The sequence below is a fragment of the Macaca fascicularis genome, chromosome 17 (genome assembly GCF_037993035.2).
Source record: "Macaca fascicularis isolate 582-1 chromosome 17, T2T-MFA8v1.1".
Lineage (NCBI taxonomy): Eukaryota > Metazoa > Chordata > Mammalia > Primates > Cercopithecidae > Macaca > Macaca fascicularis.
Genome location: NC_088391.1, coordinates 103,583,952 through 103,604,991, shown reverse-complemented (window position 1 = coordinate 103,604,991; position 21,040 = coordinate 103,583,952). Strand labels below are relative to the sequence as shown.

Sequence of the window (21,040 nt, the reverse complement as noted above, 5' to 3'; positions counted from 1 at the left end):
ATATGCAAATCAATAAGCGTAATCCAGCATATAAACAGAACCAAAGACAAAAACCACATGATTATCTCAATAGATAGCAGAAAAGGCCTTTGACAAAATTCAACAGCCCTTCATGCTAAAAACTCTCAATAAATTTGGTATTGATGGAACATATCTCAAAATAATCAGAGCTATTTATGACAAACCCACAGCCAATATCATACTGAATGGGAAAAAAGTGGAAGCATTCCCTTTGAAAACTGGCACAAGACAGGGATGCCCTTTCTCACCACTCCTATTCAACATAGTGTTGGAAGTGCTGACCAGGGCATTCAGGCAGGAGAGAGAAATAAAGGGTATTCAATTAGGAAAAGAGGAAGTCAAATTGTCCCTGTTTGCAGATGACACAAATTGTATATTTAGAAAACCCCATCATCTCAGCCCAAAATCTCCTTAAGCTGATAAGCAACTTCAGCAAAGTCTCAGGATACAAAATCAATGTGCAAAAATCACAAGCATTCTTATACACCAATAACAGACAAACAGAGAGCCAAATTGTGAGTGAACTCCCATTCACAATTGCTTCAAATAGAATAAAATACCTAGGAATCCAACTTAAAAGTGATGTGAAGGACCTCTTCAAGGAGAACTACAAACCACTGCTCAAGGAAATAAAAGAGGACACAAACAAATGGAAGAACATGCCATGCTCATGGATAGGAAGAATCAATATCGTGAAAATGGCCATACTGCCCAAGGTAATTTATAGATTCAATGCCATCCCCATTAAGCTACCAATGACTTTCCTCATAGAATTGGAAAAAACTAGTTTAAAGTTCATGTGGAACCAAAAAAGAGCCCGCATTGCCAAGACAATCCTAAGCCAAAAGAACAAAGCTGGAGGCATCATGCCCCCTGACTTCAAACTATACTACAAGGCTACAGTAACCAAAACAGCATGGTACTGGTACCAAAACAGAGATATAGACCAATGGAACAGAACAAAGCCCTCAGAAATAATACCACACATCTACAACCATCTGATCTTTGACAAATCTGACAAAAACAAGAAATGGGGAAAGGATTCCCTGTTTAATAAATGGTGCTGGGAAAAGTGGCTAGCCATATGTAGAAAGCTGAAACTCGATCCCTTCCTTACACCTTATACAAAAATTAATTCAAGATGGATTAGAGACTTAAATGTTAGACCTAAAACCATAAAAACCTCCAGAAGAAAACCTAAAGCAATACCATTCAGGACATAGGCATGGGCAAGGACTTCGTGTCTAAAACACCAAAAGCAATGGCAACAAAAGCCACAATTGACAAATGGGATCTAATTAAACTAAAGAGCTTCTGCACAGCAAAAGAAACTACCATCACAGTGAACGGGCAACCTACAGAATGGGAGAAAATTTTTGCAATCTACTCATCTGACAAAGGGCTAGTATCCAGTTCTTTGTCTACAAAGAACTCAGACAAATTTACAAGAAAAAAACAACCCCATCAAAAAGTGGGCAAAGGATATGAACAGACAATTCTCAAAAGAAGACATTTATGCAGCCAACAAACACGTGAAAAAATGCTCATCATCACTGGCCATCAGAGAAATGCAAATCAAAACCACAATGAGATACCATCTCACACCAGTTAGGATGGTGATCATTAAAAAGTCAGGAAACAACAGGTGCTGGAGAGGATGTGGAGAAATAGGAACACTTTTACACTGTTCGTGGGACTGTGAGTTCAACCATTGTGGAAGACAGCGTGGCCCTCAAGGATCTAGAACTAGAAATACCATTTGACCTAGCCATCCCATTACTGGATATATACCCAAAGGATTATAAATCATGCTGCTATAAAGACACATGCACACGTATGTTTATTGCGGCACTATTCACAATAGCAAAGACTTGGAACCAACCCAAATGTCCATCAATGACAGACTGGATTAAGAAAATGTGGCACATATACACGATGGAATACTATGCAGCCATAAAAAAGGATGAGTTCATGTCCTTTGTAGGGACATGGATGAAGCTGGAAACCATCTTTCTCAGCAAACTGTCGCAAGAACAGAAAACCAAACACCACATGTTCTCACTCATAGGTGAGAATTGAACAATGAGAACATCTGGACACAGGAAAGGGAACATCACACACCGGGGCCTGTCGTGGGGTGGGGGAAGGGGGGAGGGATAGCATTAGGAGATATACCTAATGTAAATGACAAGTTAATGGGTGCAGCACACTAACATGGCACATGTATACATATGTAACAAACCTGCATGTTGTGCACATGTACCCTAGAACTTAAAGCATAATAAAAAATAAATTAAAAAAAGAACCAAATGGAAATTTTAGAACTGAAAAGTACACTGAAGACCTCAGAGAACTTTTATTTTTGTTATATCTATTTATATTTACTGTATTAGAAATTTTAATTAGAAAAGATTTAAAAATATTTATTCATTTTAAAGCAACAATAAACCGTTTACATGTAACATAACTGACTTTTTAAATAAAAAATAACTGTATTTCCAAAACAAAATACTAAGAAAAGTGGTGTCACATCACTCTTGACCTCTTCGATGCCTAGTTCAGCAGAAGCCGTCTGGTCCTCTGGCCTGCTTCTGCACTCACTCTGGCCTGCTTCTGCACTCACTCTGTGGCCTGCTTCTGCACTCACTCTGTGGCCTGCTTCTGCACTCACTCTGTTGCAGTACACTGTTTTGAGTCAAGTATTTCTCTGCCTGATGCTGAAAGGCTACATCACAAAGATGTAGATGGAAAATAGAGGAATATTCTCATAGGCTTTCCAGACCATTGAGATAATTCTTTGACTCTACATATGAAAACTCCAAGAGGCAGTTTTTTTAAAAAGGTTAGTTACCATGTGGCTTCTGAAGAGTCCCAATAAACTTTTTCTACCTTTACACTAAAATCCACTGGTCTGCCTAAAGCACTTTGAATGGATTTCATAATATCTTGCGTCAGTCATGTCTTAGTCCATTTGGGCTGCTGTAAGAAAATACTATAAACTGGGTGGCTTGTAACCAACAAACATTTATGTCTCACAGTTCTGGAGGCAGGGAGGTCCAAGATCAAGTCACCAGCGTATTGAGTGTCTGATGAAGAGGGCTGCTTCCTGCCTCATAGCACCTTCTTGCTGTATCTGCACGTGGTAGATGGGGCAAGGGATCTCTCTTCAAATCCCATTCATGACAGCTTCATCTTCATGACCTCATCACCTCTCAGAGGCCTCTGTTCCAAACACCGTCACTTTGAGGGTTAGGATTTCAGCATGAGTTTTGGAGGGGACACAAACATTCAGACCATAGCAGACCATTTGGAGAGTATTGGCTTACTGAACCATGCAGCAACTCCCAAGTGTTAGCACACCACTGTTAAAAACCCAACCCCCAAACCCCTACCTTTCTTAACATCTACAGGGGCCTCATCAGAAAAGCCTTGGAGTAAGGAAAAGCTGCAAAGCTCACGGTGGTTGAGAAAAGTTTTCCAGAATTCTGATTTTTCTTGAAAGCACAAATGTTGTTGTTGGCAACCATTACCATCAGTTGTTTGCCTGGAAGTGACAGATTTGTTTCATTCGTTTTGGAGAGTATGGTCAGCCAGATGCCCAAGCCTGGGTAGCTAGCTGTGTCTGTCTGTCAGTTTTCTGTTCCACAAGAAGCAGTTAGTCCAGCTCACAGCTCAGACAGCTGCCCAGAGGTTTTCTGTTAAACAGCCATGAGATACCCGTGTGCAACAGAATTGCTGTATGCTTCTCATTTCTTCACAAAGGATATAAAAAAGTGTGCTCAAGGACCAAGATTTAAGAAAATTCGTATTTACTACATTATCAAGGACATTTTATTTATTTATTTAGAGATGATCTTGCTCTGTCACCCAGCTGAAGTGCACTGGCGCAATCATAGCTCACTGCAGCCTTGAGTTCCTGGGGCTGAATGAAGCCTTCCACCTCAGCCTCCCGAATAGCTGGGACTACAGGTGTATGCCACGATACCAGGCAAATTAAAAAATTTTTTTATAAAGGCAGAGTCTTGCCATGTTGCCCAGGCTGGTTTCAAACTCCTGGGCTCAAGTGATTCTCCCACCTCAGCCTCCCGAAAGTGCCGGGATTACAGGTGTGAGCCGCTGTGCTTGGCTCATCAAGGGCGTTGTTAAAAGGAAACTATTTTTACTGGTTTGTTGATTGATTGATTGATTGATTGATTGCAAAGTGTCTGGTGTTTAAGAATATGATGATCACTTGTGTAGTTTGCTGCTGGTGGGAGCACTCCAGCATTTTACCTATTGCTGTTTTTGCACCATCGGTGCAAAATATATATAGTAAAAATTATATATGTGCAAAATTAATATAGTAAAAAACGACCATGATGGCTTAGTGTTGTCATGAATATAGTTTGAGCTGTGGGTCATTTGCAAGCCTGTTGTAGGCCTTGCGTTTGTGGAGAACACAAGTGGGAGAAACAGGTTCTTTCTTCTTTAACCAAGGCCACCCTCGCAAATGCGAGGGAAAAGTCAGACTCAGCGATGACTTTGGTATTTGTTAAACGTTTTTATTTCGAGCATTTTGACCAGCCAGCTTCAGGGACTGAAGGAAGAGAGCTCAATCACTTAGTAACATGCAGTGCAGGTTTGAAAAGTTGGTGACTGACTTAACTTGAAATAATTGAAGAAAGTTGAGGTTTGTGGAAGAATTGGAATAATACAGACTTCTCAATTTTTAAAAATATTGTAGCACATGCTAGCTGATTTCTCCAGAATCTTTCGGGACTTTGGCTCTTAATTGTACCTATTTTTTGCTTTAAGAAATGAATGTTTTGGCTGGGCACAGTGGCTCACGCTTGTAATTCCAACACTTTGGGAGGCCAAGATGAGAGGATTACTTGGAGTCAGAAGTTCAGGACCAGCCAGAGCAACTAAGTGAGACCCTGTCTCTACAAAAAAAAAAAGAAAAAAAAAAAAAGCCCAAACCTAGCCAGGCATGGTGGTGCCTGGTTCCATGGTTCCGGCTCCTCAGGAGGCTGAGGTAGGAAGATCAGTGGAGCCCAGGAGGTTGAGGCTGCCGTGAGGTGTGACTGGGCCATTGCACTCCAGCTTGGGCGACACAGCAAGATCTTGTCTCGGAAAAATGAAATAAAATAAATGTTTTTATATTTTATTAGGCAGATCAGCAGTTGGTAAAGAAAGGAAAAAGCAAAGTTGGGGACATGTTGGAAAAAGCAGCAGAGTTACTGATGAGCTGTTTCCGGGTCTGTGCCAGCGACACGTGAGTAAGGACTTGAGGACCGTCGGACGCTGTCGGTCGTGGTTTTTGTCGCAGTGTTCACCCTTTCTGGCCTGTGTTTATTGTTGACGTATATTTTACTTCTACACATATTATAATCCCACAACCATCATTATTTTTGCTTTAAAAAGTTGATTGTTTTGTAAAAGAAATAAGAGCTGAGGGAAAAAAAAGTCTTTTCATTTGCCAACATTTGACCATGCCTGAAGCTCCTCTCTGCAGGAACCAGTTTCTGTCTGGTGCCATTTCCCTTTCCTGAAGCACTTTCTTCCGCATTTGCATTTGTTGAGGGTCTGAGGGCAGTGAATCCTCTAAGCTTTCATTTTTCTGAAACTGTCTTTATTTTTTTAAGAAATTTTCTCTTTTTACCAGTGAAGAAGATTACCGTCATTTTTTAAGGCTCCTTTTGCTACATGGAGTCTTGTGGGTTGACAGTTTTTTTCCTTTCGGCACTTTAAAAATGTCATTCCATCTGGTTTCCTTTGCTTCTGATGAGTCCTTGCCGTCGTTCCCTGTATAGAATGGGTGTTTTTGCTCTGGCTGTCATTTTCTCTTTATCATTTGGCATCAGTGATTTGGCTCTGATGTGCATAGTTGGCTTTATTTTTCTTTAATTTCTCCTGTTCAGGGTTCATTGGGCTTCTTGTATTTGTAAGTTGATGTTTTTAAAAATTTAATATTTTACATTCTTCAACTACTTTTGGCCCCATTTTTTCTCTTCTCTTTCTGTGATTTCAACTGCATATGTGTTAAATGCTTGATATTATCCCACACAGGCCACTGTTAGTCTCTTTGTTTATTTTTTAATCTTTTTTTTTTTTTTGAGACAGTCTTGCTCTGTCGCCCAGGTTGGAGTGCAGTGGCGCCATCTCAGCTCACTGCAACCTCCGCCTCCTGGGTTCACACCATTCTCTTGCCTTAGCCTCCTGCATAGCTGGGATTACAGGCGCATGCCACCTCGTCCAGCTAATTTTTGTGTTTTTAGTAGAGATGGGGTTTCACCATGTTGGCCAGGCTGGTCTTGAATTTCTGACCTCAAGTGATCCACCCTCCTCGGCCTCCCAAAGTGCTGGGATTATAGGCATGAGCCACTGCACCTGGCCTCAATCTTTTTTTTCCTCTCTCCTCCATTTTAGGTAATTTTTATTGACCTGCTTACAAGTTGACTGATCTTTTCTGCCATTATTTATTTTTAAACTCTCAACTTTCCATCTGATTCTACTCTAGAGTTTCCATTTTTTCTTCTAAAACTCTCATCTCTTCACCCAGTATATAATTACATTTATTTGTGAGATTTAGGAAATTTTAAAACAAAGAAAGGTTATCAAAGGTATCCATATGTAAATAAACAAAAACTATTGTTCCCAGAGAGTAGTTGTTTTGGTCAACAAAACAACTGGGGAATGTAAGAAAAGAGATTTACTTGGCTCACAGTTCTGCAGGTTGCACAAGAAGCATGGTGCTCGTATCTGCTTCTGGTAAGGCCTCAGACTGCTTCCACTCATGCTGGAAGATGAAGAGGAGCCCACCACATGGCAAGAGAGGAGTCAGGAGATAGAAGGGTAGGCGCCGGGCTCTTCTACAACCAGCTCTCTGGGAACGCTCACAGGAGCCAGAGCGAGAACTCATTCACTATGGCAAGGACAGCACCAAGCCATTCATGAGGCGTTTGCCGCCAGGACCCAAAAACCTCCCATTAGGCTCTGCCTCCAACAATGGGGATCGTGTTTTAACATGAGGTGTGATGTGGCCAAAAATCCATATCTAAACAGTAGCAGTAGCCCAGCCTCTCTTTTCACTCACTGTGTCTGTTGCCAATAAACTTGGTAGCCTCAAAAGATGGGAACTTTTCCTGTTGGGTGTCATAGATCCAATCCATGAAACCAAAAGTAAGTGTTGAGCAGAGCAAGCTGTATGTAAAGGCCAAGGAATGAAGAAGCAGGAGTGTGGCTCACAAATCAACTTCTCTACTCCTGAGGGGTGAGGGGATTGAAATAGAGGGTTTCTTGAATGAAGGGGTTGGACATTGAAAGCAAGGGGAAGAATATTAATCGCTTTTCTGGAAATGGGCGGTGAACTTCTGGGAGCTGAAGCACTGCCATCTTTTTGTCCTTTTATGGCTTCTTCTCATCATTGTTGTGGTGATTGTCAGCCGTTGTGGCACTGGCGGGAGTGTCACTGAGCATGAAAATGAGATTGTAATGAAGTTGGAGGCTCTGCAAAGACTTCCACTTAGCATCCTGCTGATCTTAGCTGGTTTAACCAAGAGGGGAGCCTCTGACCTCAGGCGTCCTATTGCTGAAGATAACCAGAGTTTGAATTGTGCAACTGTTCAGCCAAGCCTACAAGATGTATAGTGCTGTGGGGATAACATGGCCTCCCTACCCAGCCTCGCTTCGGAACCTTCCTACCAAGGCTGGACTGTAGAAAAGTCCTTCCTCTGCCATGGCGCTTTCCCACTGGGGCCTCCCATGAGTGCCGTTTCCTTTGCTGGAAGGTTCTCCTCGACTCCTGGCTGTCTACACTCGTTTAAAGGTTTCCACCCTCTCTAAAGCCTCTCGCTGCTGGACTTCACAGTGGATCAGATTTCCCTTTTATAAACATTCATAGCAGACTGTACGTTTCTTTCACTGCGTTTACCGAATGATTGATGACTGTGTAGGTGATGTGTATTTGATTGCCAAGTGCGTGAGGGCCTGGGCCTTCTCCATCACTCACGCTCCTTGCACTCCAGGAGCTCAATCAGTGTTTCTTAAATGAATACTTGAAATTTTGCTTGGTGGTATATTCCTGCACAGCAGTGATCTTCATGACCTTTGATTAGGCAGTGGCTTCTCAGATACGACAACAAAAGCATAAGCAACCAAAGGAAAAATAAATTGGACTTCATCAAAATTAAAAACTTTAGACTTCAAAGGACATTCTCAAAAAAGTGAAAAACAATAATAAACTATCAAATAATACATCTGGTAAGGGCCTAATATCCAGAATATATAAAGAACTATTACAACTCAACAGTAAAAAGACAATCTAATTTTAAAATGGTTAAAGAATTTGAAAAATCTGCCAAACAAAATACATAAGTGGCCAGTAAGTGCGTGAAAGGATGCTCAGCATCATTAGCCACCAATGACTAATGCATCAGTCACTCAAAATGCAAATCAGAACCTCCGAGAGCTGCCAGCCCACACCCAGTGGTAGCACTGTAATCAGAAAGATGGGCAGCGCCAGCCAGGATGCAGAGACTGGAGCCTCATACACATTGCCAGGAGAACAAAACCAGTGCAGCTGCTGTGCAGAAACGGGAAGGCAGTTCCTCAAAGTTGAATGTAGAGCTACCGTGTGACCCAGTATTTCCACCCCGAGGGGACACTCAGAAGACAGAGGCAAATCCCCAGTGACATCTTTCCCCTTGGGGTTTGTTTTCGTCACATACTCTCCAATAGAGGTCATTGTTCCTGGTGCCAGACCAGCTACGATATTACCATACATGCAGCATTTTATGTGACTTACATAGTACTTGTGTGTTTTGTTTGGTTTTCCCGTAACTCTTTGAAGTCATAGAACAGTATTATTATTTGTCTTCGTTTTCAGATGAGGAAAACGAGACCTTGAGAGACTCTTGTTTGAGGTCATACACCTCGGGAGTGATAAAAGTCACAGAGCTGCTTAGAGCAGCTCACAGGCAGTTATACAACAGGCTTTAACAGTTTAAAGTTGTATGTTTACATTATTTTAAGTGTTTCTATACGGACACATTTTGGTCTTTAAGAGTAATTTTATGTTCTCTGGCTTGTAAACCACCTGCTTGTTTTCTGTACTGGGCACTTTTGTATTTTTGTGCCTTGACTCTGAGTGATTTTATCATTTTGTTGTGTACTTCCATAAACCTAGATGGCGTGGCCTAGTACACACCACCGCTGTGTGGAGTAGCCTGTGGCTCCCAGGCTGCCAGGAGCAAGAGCAGCCCTTGTGTGGCCGCACTGAATGCTGTAGGCAACCGGAACACAATGGGAATTATTTGTTTCTAAACATATCTAAACACCAAAAAGATGCAGTAAAAATACAGTATGAGAATCTGTAGGACCGCCATCTCAATGGTCATCTGTAGTTGACCAAAATGTTGTATAACACGTGACTATTTCTAAGTTAATTGCAGACAGAGGCACACCTCACCTAGGTGCTTCAGTTTCTGTTTCTTCAGTCTTTTGAGGTAAATTTACATGCAGCGAACTACCTACAGTAGTATCTGTCTGCTTGCTGTTGAGGTATAGGACAGTGAACTACCTACAATATTATCTGTCTGCTTGCTGTTGAGGTTTAGGACATGATTAACTACCTACAGTATTATCTGTCTGCTTACTGTTGAGGTGTAGGACATGGTTGTCAACCTGGAAACTTCCCTCATCCCTCATTTGGGGCAGGCCCTTTCTGCTGTCTGGATTTGTTCCCCGGTGGGTCACTTCCTGCCTTTCTGGTGACTTCATGTAAATGGACGCCCACAGTGTGTACTTTTTGTGTCTTCCTTGGTGGGACTCATCCTCTGTGTGTTTTACTGGTTTGTTTTGTTGTCCTGATGAGAAGGTATTTTTCCATTTTTCTTTTTTTTGTTTTTGTTTTTGTTTTTTGAGACGGAGTCATGCTCTGTCACCCAGGCTGAAATGCACTGGCCCAGGTTCAAGTGATTCTTCGGCCTCAGCCTCCTGAGTAGCCAGGATTACAGGCACGCGCCACCATGCCCTATTTTTCCATTTTTCAAAAATGGTTTATAACAGTTAACTTTTACACATTGTTGCTGCAAACGAGGCAGTTTTTAGCTGGTGACGCGGAGGGAGGATGTTACTCAAGTAGGTAATTGGGATTTTCCTGGTTTGCTTTTTCTTTCATTTTTACCCATCAGGTAAGACATCTTTTTCATAATGTTATTTTGTTTGATGAATATGACTTGATATGAATATGACTTGAGCTTTGGTACTTTATCTCAAGATATTAATTTGTTTAGGCAGTTTATTTTGTGAAATAAACATTTTATTTGCTATGTAACTTAAAAAAAATTGTTTCCCCATAGCCGTGCTGGAATAGAGGACTCTAAGAAGTGGGGCATGCTGTTTCTGGTGAACCAGTTGTTCAAAATCTACTTCAAGGTGCGCTTCTGTTTGAATTCTGTCTTTCCAATTTTCCATTCTCCTTGTCCTCCCACATACCACATATGGTTAGCTGGCCTCCCTGGCGTTGCCTGCGAAATGGTCAAAACCGTATTCCTAGTCTTAATAGCGAACCTTTGTTGAATGCCTGCTAGGGGCAAGGCACTGTTCTGAATGTCTCCTGTTGACAACCGGCCCTCTGAGGTTAGCGCTCCCGGCCCCGGGGAGACGAAGGCACCTGCGTGTGAAGCAGCTGGCCCGGCATGGTGAGCTTGGACTTGCAGTGCAGGCGGTTTCACTCCAGAGCCTTTTGTCTTCTGTGGTCATAATTAACTATGGAAAAGCAGGCATATAGATGGATAGATGGATACAAAAACCATTGCCACATAAAGTCAGTCAGGTGAAGAGCAGCCCATCATGTGTCAGCAGCTGGGCCTTGTGCCTTCTGTCCAGGGCTTTCCACTCCTGTAGAGCACCCCACCTTCCTGCCGGTGTTGCGTAGCACAGGCTTCTGCAGGGCTGTGCCACCTGGAACGGCTTCCCAGAGCCTCCCAGGGTGAATGTCATCTACAATGGCTGCTTTCTGTTTTGGTTTTTATTATTATATAAATAATTTTTGTGATATAATAGGTTTTGTAATTTGCATTTTGAGGAGACATGCATAGTAATTTGTTTTACCCCGTTTTTGTTGTTTTTAAATATTTTAAATGGATTGTTATTCATTATAGATCAACAAACTCCATTTATGCAAACCCCTAATTAGAGCAATTGACAGCTCAAACCTGAAAGACGATTACAGCACTGCACAGAGAGTAACATACAAATACTACGTTGGACGCAAGGCCATGTTTGACAGTGACTTTAAGCAAGGTATGTTGCTAATCTCTTTTTTCCCAGTATTTTAAATAAGACGTTGCATTCTGAACAACTTTGAATAATATAGTTTCAGAGAACACAATTACTGTATTTTATTTTTAAGGGTAGAATATTTGTGTAAATACAGATCAACTTATATATACATATTTGACACCAAAGCTGATTAAATAAAGGGAAATTATATTGAAGGTTCTTAATCCACACTGGGTCTCTGAAGTGCATGCTGGAATCTCACAGGCATCGCAGACATCCTTTCTGAGTTCACTAAACATGACTGTTCTCGGAATAGAATGTAAATCATTGTTTTCTCTATTTGCCTTTTGACCCTGTAATAGATGCTGGTTATGTTGACATAGGAAATGGAGATTAGGACAACATTTAGTTCAGCGACTGACTTGAACCTACAAATCCCACATGGAATGACTTAGAAGCAGGGGATATGCCGTTGGACCTGGCGTCAGAGCTCACGTTTAAACAGCCTCGCGCAGTGTGTTGCTGCCACACCTGACATTATTGTATTAGTTTACGTTGGTAACTTTCTCAAGAACAAGAAACTAGTCCTTTCTTCTTTTTGTAATTTTTTATTGGCTGTCATGGCATCATTCTTTGTGATGTCTTCTGTTGTACTCAGACCAGACTTTAAACTCTTCTTCAGCTGTTTGCTGAGCACACAGCCCCAAGTACATGAAGCAACATAACTTTAGGCAATGCAAGATAAATAGTAGCCCTTTCATAAGGATGCTCTGGCTTTTTATTCTATGGGCTTGTATAGACTGACCATTTCCTTTCACAGTTTTTACTGTATAGGCTTATATAGTCTGACTGTTGATTTCCTTTCATAGTTTTTAGTAGATCTAGGGCTTTTAAAGAAGGGCTTTTCTTACCTGTTCCTCTCTTTTTTTTTTTTCTTAATATGAAGCATAAAGGTAGAGAAGCTTTTAAATTCTGTTCTATTGGATTTTATTAAGATACTGATTTTTTTTTCTTCCAAGGATTCATTAGGTGGTATTTTTGAATACCTAACATAGCCAGAAATGATTATTAATATTGATGTGACATATTCATAGTTTCTGACATCTTTAGAGCTAAAAAGTTTATTTAAGTCTGTATCATCCAACCCTTTTGTTTGACTGTAAAAGAAATAGAAAGCCATTGAGAGTGTGATGTTCTGAGATTACTGAGCGATTCTGTGTCCTCAAAAAGCCAGCGCTGGCCATAGATCTTCTGCCTTGTAGCTCTCAGAGATGTTGTTTTCCATTTTACTGCCAGGAATTCCCAGAGCCCTGATTGTATTTAAGTGGATAAAATGTCTGCAGAGATTGTGGTGATTTTCTTCCCTGTGATTTTATATTATTTATGTAAGAGAATATTTGGAGTATCTCAGTTGTTGTATACTTTCATTAATTTATTAATTTCAGAGATTTATACCCCACTAGATATTTTTAACTCCAACCGAAATATATTATTTGATGCAAAATGACTAAGGTTCCCTCAAAGACAGCAGAAAAATCTCAGCTTGCATTAACTATTAGAAAATGCATTTTTTAGCTGGGTACAGTGGCCCACGCCTGAATCCTAGCACTTTGGGAGGCTGAGGCGGGTGGATCACAAGGTCAGGAGATCGAGACCATGGTGAAACCCCATCTCTACTAAAAATACAAAAAATTAGCTGGGCGCGGTAGCAGGCGCCTGTAGTCCCAGCTACTCAGGAGGCTGAGGCAGGAGAATGGCGTGAACCCGGGAGGCGGAGCTTGCATCGAGCCGAGATCGCACCACTGCACTCCAGCCTGGGTGACAGAGTGAGACTCCATCTCAAAAAAAAAAAAAAAAAAAAAGAAAGAAAAATGCATTTTTGTACATCCAGGAGAATTTGAGATTACCTCGGGCAGTAGCAAAGGTACACTTTTTAGAGGCTAGGTTGCAAAAGTCAAACTGGCAGCGGGTGGGATACTGCAGACTCTGAGTGAATCCTTGTTCCTTGGTCTCAGCCCCACAGGGCTCCTTGTGGGTCATGGCTTTGTAGTTTGGAAGCGACACTGGCCCCACAGCATTCACGCTCACTGTTCAAGACTGGATGTTTTTTGTGCCAATGTGGCCACACAGTTTAGGAGCAGAGGCAGTGTGTGGTCTCAGTGTGGGTTCCCTAGGCCTCAACCCAGACCCTAGGGCCTGTTGCTTCTGGTGACCCATTCTGCATAAGGGAGGGCCTCTGCAGCTCTGAGCATCTCTCTTCTCTTGTATTTGGGACTTAGTATCACTGTTCAGGAAGAACTTACATAAACAGGAACATCTTACTTTCCTAATTCTTGACCCAAACCCAGCCTTAGCAAAGCCTCTTCCCATCACCTCGGGAGAATGTGGAATCATTGTCCAGAAACCCCTGACGTTTCCTCTGCCTTCAGCTTTCCGGCCTCAGGACGATGCTCAGCTGCTGCCTGTTCTGAGAGTTCCTCGTGCGGCTGAACTCTCCGCAGGCCTGTCATGTGCAGTTTGTAGGATTAATCTTGACAAGTAGAATTACTTTTGTATTTTGAAATCTATTAAATTCAAATCTGTTTTATATGAAATGGAATCCTTTTTTAAGATTGCTGTCAGGACAGAATTAATATACGTTAATAAGAATTTTTTAAAGCATGTGGTCATTTAAAATAGAAGATATATGATCACTAATTCTATGTTAAGCTGGAGGATGGTGTTTCACTAAGTTATTTTCATTCTGTTGAATTATGAGTGATTAAAATGTATTGTGGAGGTACATTTTTAAATATGTCTTTACATTTTTCATGAATGTAGAAATCATCTGAGCAGGGTCAAACTTTTAAAATGTTATCATAATGGCTTGCCAGATGACCTTAGGCAAATCAGAATCTCTGTGAAAGTTAGTTTCTTCAGTTTTTCTCTGTTAAGTAGGACTTCCCAGGCAGTTCCTGTTGAATTTGGGGTTACAGATTTTACTTAAGGAAAGTCATTGATCACAGAAATGAAACTGGGCTGATATTTTTTGAGATAATAAAGGGAGGGGGCTTTTGCCTTTTAAATCAGGAGACGGTGGTAGAATACGGAGCAGGAAGGGGCCTGAAGCAGGTGCGTTGGTCTCACACGTGCTGGCTCTGCCTTCTTTGCAGCCGAGGAGTACCTGTCATTTGCCTTTGAGCATTGTCACCGTTCTAGTCAAAAGAACAAAAGGATGATTCTGATCTATTTGCTTCCAGTAAAAATGCTATTGGTGAGTGATTGTTACTCCCTGTTTATAGATCCTGGTGTTTTCACGAAGTTGACAGCTGATAGGCTTTTTAAAACCCAGCAGACAGTGGTTGATCACAGCCTGAGCTATGTAGGAGCACACCCCAGAATGAAGAAGGAACATGCACCGTGTGTGGCCGAAACCCAGAGCCTCATGCCTTACGCCTCCAGGTCCTTCTAGAAAAGCTTTCCCTGTGTCCTGTTTCCCTTTAAAGTATTTAGCTCTACAGTTTAATATTCATGTGACAAAATAAGTACCTATCATTTGTATTCCTCCCTTAAAACCTAAGTTAAAAGCAGTGGATTCACCGAGAAATAAAAAATGTCATTTCAACCTCTCTCTGGGTATTTCATTTAGTTACTAAAATGTATTTTTGATACTTGAAATAACTGGCAAGTTAATTGACCGAGAAAAGCATTACACACAGCTGGCTAAAGCTTCTGTAATTCCGAATGGATTGTGATGGAGAAGTGCTGCTGTGGCCCTGCCCTCCCCACTTCTCACCCTGTTTAAGAGACAGCCAGTGTCAAATTCTTAGCTGATTCTTCTGGAAGCTACCTCCGTATTCCTAGATCACATGCTTATACTCACATTTCTTCAGTTATCACTCTCCTGTTGTAGAAATGCAAAGAAATGTGAGAAGGTCAAGATCAAGGTCACGTGTCATGGCGTGACGCACGTGTATTGCACCAGGTGTTCTGATTTCTAGACCAGTGTTGTTTTCCTAATGTACTGTGATGTGTTTCATCTGTGGACATCTAAGAAACTCAGGTTGCAATTTTCTTAAAACTTAATTCCTTGATATGAATGTTTATCAAAGACAATTTTGTCAAAAATGAAAGTGTTTTCATTCTGGAAAATTGACTCTGTCTTAGGGTCACATGCCCACTGTGGAGCTCCTGAAAAAGTATCACCTGATGCAGTTTGCGGAAGTAACCAGAGCTGTGAGGTAGAGTGTGCCGTCCTTTCTGTTTGGGGCTTTACAAGTGCAAGCCTGGTGAGAGCTGGCGTGGGAAGTAACCAGAGCTGTGAGGTAGAGTGTGCCGTCCTTTCTGTTTGGGGCTTTACAAGTGCAAGCCTGGTGAGAGTTGGCGTGGGAAGTAACCAGAGCTGTGAGGTAGAGTGTGCCGTCCTCTCTGTTTGGGGTTTTACAAGTGCAAGCCTGGTGAGAGTTGGCGTGGGAAGTAACCAGAGCTGTGAGGTAGAGTGTGCCGTCCTCTCTGTTTGGGGCTTTACAAGTGCAAGCCTGGTGAGAGTTGGCGTGGGAAGTAACCAGAGCTGTGAGGTAGAGTGTGCCGTCCTCTCTGTTTGGGGCTTTACAAGTGCAAGCCTGGTGAGAGCTGGCGTGCACGCTGTGTGAGAAACTCACCCTCCTTCTGACGCGTGTCCCCCCTCACCAGCGAGGGCAACCTGCTGCTGCTGCACGAGGCGCTGGCGAAGCACGAGGCCTTCTTCATTCGCTGTGGGATCTTCCTCATCCTGGAGAAGCTGAAGATCATCACCTACAGGAACCTCTTTAAGAAAGTGTAAGCGTTTCCCCAGCGCACTGGGCTCCCAGTGCGGCTCTCGGCAGAGCGGTCAGACGTCCAGGGCCGTTGCAGGCTAAGAAAGGAGGCTACGTGTGGGCAGGGTCGTCATCTTTCTTCCGCTGTGGGATAAAATGAAGCCTCCGCCCACTGCCTGCTGGGGCCCTGCGCAGAGACACGTGAGTAGCACAAGCTGTGCCTCGGCTTCTGGGGGAGGTAAGCGGATTCTGTGTGAGAAGACGACCTGAGAACATCAGCCCTGAGAGCCGCGGTACCACGTTTCATCAGACCACATAGGACTCGCCACTCACTCCCCTCCCTTAGTCCTGACCAAGCAGCCCTCCCAGCCACTCCGCCTGTCACAAATGCAGACGCAGAGATCGCCATTCCTTTCCTCACATGTCTTTTGAGGCCTCGTCCCAGCAGGATCTCAGTTCAGTAAACTCCAGGCAAAGGCCAACTTTGTACAGAGCTGTGGGTAGCACATCACAAAGAGTAGGGGCCGTATTTCGCTGAATCAGTGAGACACAGCCCGTTGTCAGGTGCTTCCTGATTTCAGGGAGATTAAAATGTGAAAAAAAGCCACCTTAGATTAATGAAATATTTAGAAAATAATTAAAAACTGTATTTGTACTAGTGACTTTTTTAAGATTGAAAAGTCAAATTAGATTTAATAGCTCTTTGAGAGTGTATTTTAGAGTTTAATAGGTGGGAATTTTTGTGCTCCTTTAGAACACTGGCTTATTAAAAGGTGCCTTTTCTTGGCTGCGGAGTGCTGCGTCCTGTCAGTAACCACAGTGCCCGTCTCCTCCCCTCTTCCAGGTATTTGTTACTGAAAACACACCAGCTGTCTCTGGATGCCTTTCTGGTCGCCTTGAAATTCATGCAGGTGGAGGACGTGGACATTGACGAAGTTCAGTGTATTCTGGCTAACTTGATATACATGGTGTGTGAGTCCTAGTTTTAATTTAAGCAGCTACTCACAGCAGGATTCAGACCAGAATGTGAAGCTTCAGTGTGGTGGTGTTAAAATTGTTAAAATATCTTTTGCTTTTATTGAAGGTATTTTTTTTGGTAGAACTAATTTTAGCCCAGGAAATACCATTCACCAGGACCTTAGGAGCATGAGGGGATGGATACTCTGTATGTTTGCATATTCTTTTTTTTTTTTTTTTTTTTTTTGAGACGGAGTCTCGCTCTGTCGCCCAGGCTGGAGTGCAGTGGCGCGATCTCGGCTCACTGCAAGCTCCGCCTCCCGGGTTCACGCCATTCTCCTGCCTCAGCCTCCCGAGTAGCTGGGACTACAGGCGCCCACAACCGCGCCCGGCTAATTTTTTGTATTTTTAGTAGAGACGGGGTTTCACCGTGGTCTCGATCTCCTGACCTTGTGATCCGCCCGCCTCGGCCTCCCAAAGTGCTGGGATTACAGGCGTGAGCCACCGCGCCCGGCCTGTTTGCATATTCTTTACCGGCGGTACATCCCTCGGTATCTGTTGAGTCTCTGAACCCCCTCGGATACCAAAATCCCCATGTGCTGCAGTCACTGATAGGACGTAGTATTTGCATATGAGCTATGCACATTCTGTATACTTTAAATTATCTCTAGGTTACTTAAAATAGTGCACTGTAGATAGCTGTTATACTGTAATATTTAGGGAATCACGGCAGGGAAGAGCATCTGTACATGTTCAATACAGATGCGTTTTTTTTTTTTTTCCAAATATTTTCAGTCCACAGTTGGTTGGATTCACGGATGTGAAACCCACCATGGATATGGAGGGTCGATTGTATTTATTTTTATTCATTGTCCTCCTGCTGAACTGAACTGTGCCACTCTTGGGGAACAATGCTTAATGCCAAATTTATTAGATCACCCAGCATCTTGGACATGACTCAGATCCAGAAATGTAAACGAGCTCCTGCCTTTCTGTCCTGCAGGGCCACATCAAAGGCTACATATCGCATCAGCATCAGAAGCTGGTGGTCAGCAAGCAGAACCCATTTCCTCCGCTGTCCACGGTGTGCTGAGTGTGTCCGAAGCCCTGAGGACGGGTGAGCAGTTGTTTCTTTCTGTTCTGGTTGTGCCGATGAGACCAGTCTGGTACTGCGACAAGGCTCCCTGAAGCCGGAACTCTGGGAGGCGCTTCTCCCTGGGATGCCGAGGCTGAGATTCTCAGCACACCCGAGTCAGTCTCCTCCGTTTGTAACTAATTTCAGCCTGATGAAAACCTGGAATTCCTTTTTCACAAAACTCGGCTGGTTCTGGAGTCTTTGTGAAACTTCTTTGAAGGAGGCTTTGCGTGAAGGCAGCTCCGGCTCACTTTTCCTAAGTGTGGTTCCTGAAGGCTGTCTTTGTAACTTTTTGTAGTTCTTTGTATAAAAAGGGTATTCTGAATTTATACACATGGCATGTTCTTCATTATATCTTCCAGGATACATCTATTTTTATATATTAAATTTGAATATGTTATCAAAATGCTTGGTTAACTTAAGGCATCTTTTTAAAAGCAGAATTTAATTTGATTTAAATTTTCCAGATTTTATAGCTTGCCCGTATGGATGCTCCTCAATTTATGATGGGGTTACATCCCAATAAACTTACTTTATTTACCTTTGCTTTGTTGGTTGAAAAAAAACACGTTACTTTTAAAAAACCATCTTAAGTTGAAAATGCATTTGAATACACCTGCTACTAAACAGTATGGCTTACTCTAGCCTGCCTTAACATACCCAGAAACCTCCACTTAGGCAAAATCAAACACGAAGCCGACCTTATATTATAATAAAGTGTAGATGCCACGCGTGGTGGCTCACGCCCGTAATCCCAACACTTTGGGAGGCCAAGGCGGGCAGATCACCTGAGGTCAAGAGTTGGAGACCAGCCTGACTAACACGGAGAAACCCTGTCTCTACTAAAAATACAAAATTAGGCGGGCGTGGTGGTGCATACCTGTAATTCCAGCTACTCAGGAGGCTGAGGCAGGAGAATCGCTTGAACCTGGGAGGCAGAGGTAGGCAGAAGTTGCAGTGAGCTGAGATCACGCTGTTGCACTCCAGCCTGGGCAACAAGAGTGAAACTCTGTCTCAAAAAAATAAATAAAAATAAAAGTGTAAATATCTCGTGTAGCTTACCGAGTGCTGCACGGAGAGTGGAAACCGAAGGGCTGTGTGGACGCTGAGGCATGGCTGCCCCTGAGTGCGTCCCTTTGGCACCATGGTGAGGTTGACAGTTGCTAAGTCGGGCCATTCACATTGGGCTATTGGGCTGCCATCACAAAATACCACAGGCTGGGCAGCTTAAGCAACAGGAATGTATTTCCTCACAGTTCTAGAGGCTGCAGGTCTGACTGGGATGGGGTTACCAGCATGGTTGGCTTCTGGGGAGGACTGTCTTCTGAGCTGCGCACTCAAGAATATGGTGGTATTCTTGCTGTGCTAGAGATGGTACAGACAGAGATGACTCTCTCTTTTTTTTTTTTTTTTTTTTTTTGAGACAGGGCCTCGCTCTGTTGCCCAGGCTGGAGTGCAGTGGTGCAGTCAGTGCTTACTACAGCCTCAACCTCTGGGGCTCAAGTGGTCTTCCCTCCTCAGCCTCCCGAGTAGCTGGGACCACAGGTGCATGCCACCACACCCAACTAATTTTTTTAGTTTTTGTAGAGACAGGGTCTTGCTAATGTTGCACAGGCTGGTCTGGAACACCTGGGCTAAAGCAATTCTCCCGCCTCGGCCTCCCAAAGTGCTGGGATGACAGGCATGTGCTACCACACCTGGCTCTCTTCCTCTTATAAGGCCACAGTTCTGTTGGGTTAGGACCTCACCCTTATGACCGCATTTAGCCTTAGTTACCTCCTGAAGACCTTACCTCCAGATACAGTCACGTTGGGGGTTAGTACTTCAACGTAAGAAATTTGGGAGGACACAGTTTAGTCCCCAGCACTGCCATTTCTCAGAGTGTGCACATTTCCCTGTTTATGACAAATTTACTAAAGAAGAACACACAAACCATATTAGCTCATCTTTGCTAAGTTACTGCATTTGAAAGCTGCTTGTGCAAGGAGAAGCTATGCTACAAAGTGTGAATCCTTCTTTCTGTCTCTCTGGGCTTCACAGTGCAGGACTCACTTTGTGTGGCTCCTTCCTCAGGTTCCCCTGGATGCAGGAACTGCCCCAGGGCTTCAGCGGCACTCCTTAGCTCGCTCCTACATCTGCAGGTCTACAGTTTCTTCGGGGCTGGGCGGGGAAGTTTGTGGGCTCTTCTGGGGCCTGAATGGGCCCCTCTGAAGGTGACTCATTCCCATGTATCAGCCCTGGGCTCTCACCTGGGGCTCAGCAGGGCTATGGGTGGGCTCCCCTGTTTCTTTCCACACTCAGGGAGCTGGATTCTGGGAGCGCAGATCCCAGCAGAGCCAGGGAAGCCAGATCTCTTGTATACCCTGCTCTCTCTTAAGTCACACCCGGATTCCAGCCGTGGACTGCCGCGCACACACATGAACTGCAGGAGGGCAAGCGCCTGTGCCTGTGGACTTCATGCCAAGGATCCTCTTGACCTACAGAGCTGCTCCCCATGAGCAGCAAGGTCCTCAGCGCTGGCAGTCGTGACAAGTGCCTCCTACGTCCTGTGGGGCAGACACGGAGCGAACTCATGTCGGTGAAGGCTTTGGGTGCTGCGTCTGTTTTCTAGCTACTCATGTGTCCAGTGGGGCGCTGTTCTCTTTCAGTGTTGGGTAAGGAAATCTGATCTTCCCTGCTGCTCAGCATGGGCCTTGAACATCCTTCAACTTTTGATTTAAGTGATTTTCTTACAGTAATTTGAATATTGGAATTTCTACTGACATACCTGAATTTCATTCTGGATTTAATAGCGGTAGAAAGTTCAGGTTTGTCAACATTTCTGGGTAACATTGAACCATCCATAGTGACACCTAAAGTCAAGGACTGATACTTTAAGGTAATTGGA

At 43.3% G+C, this 21,040-nt stretch overlaps 1 protein-coding gene across 10 annotated transcripts in view; it reads left to right on the top strand.

The window, feature by feature from the left end:
- PCID2 (PCI domain containing 2) overlaps positions 1 to 21,040 on the top strand; it is a 51,691-nt gene that overhangs the window by 18,938 nt on the left and 11,713 nt on the right. For 2 of the 10 annotated variants that reach the window (XM_065533032.2, XM_065533031.2), the window contains exons 7-14: positions 5,172 to 5,275; positions 10,362 to 10,437; positions 11,166 to 11,307; positions 14,439 to 14,539; positions 15,433 to 15,506; positions 15,958 to 16,083; positions 16,906 to 17,029; positions 18,022 to 18,135. In XM_065533032.2, coding sequence (XP_065389104.1) covers positions 5,172 to 5,275; positions 10,362 to 10,437; positions 11,166 to 11,307; positions 14,439 to 14,539; positions 15,433 to 15,506; positions 15,958 to 16,083; positions 16,906 to 17,029; positions 18,022 to 18,111 — 837 coding nt within the window. In that variant the 3' untranslated portion in view covers positions 18,112 to 18,135. Of the gene's footprint in view, positions 1 to 5,171; positions 5,280 to 10,361; positions 10,438 to 11,165; positions 11,308 to 11,648; positions 12,690 to 14,438; positions 14,540 to 14,567; positions 14,896 to 15,432; positions 15,507 to 15,957; positions 16,084 to 16,905; positions 17,030 to 18,021; positions 18,694 to 21,040 lie in introns of those variants that run through there. The other 8 variants (XM_065533030.1, XM_065533033.1, XR_012426605.1 and 5 more) reach the window with 6 other exon arrangements.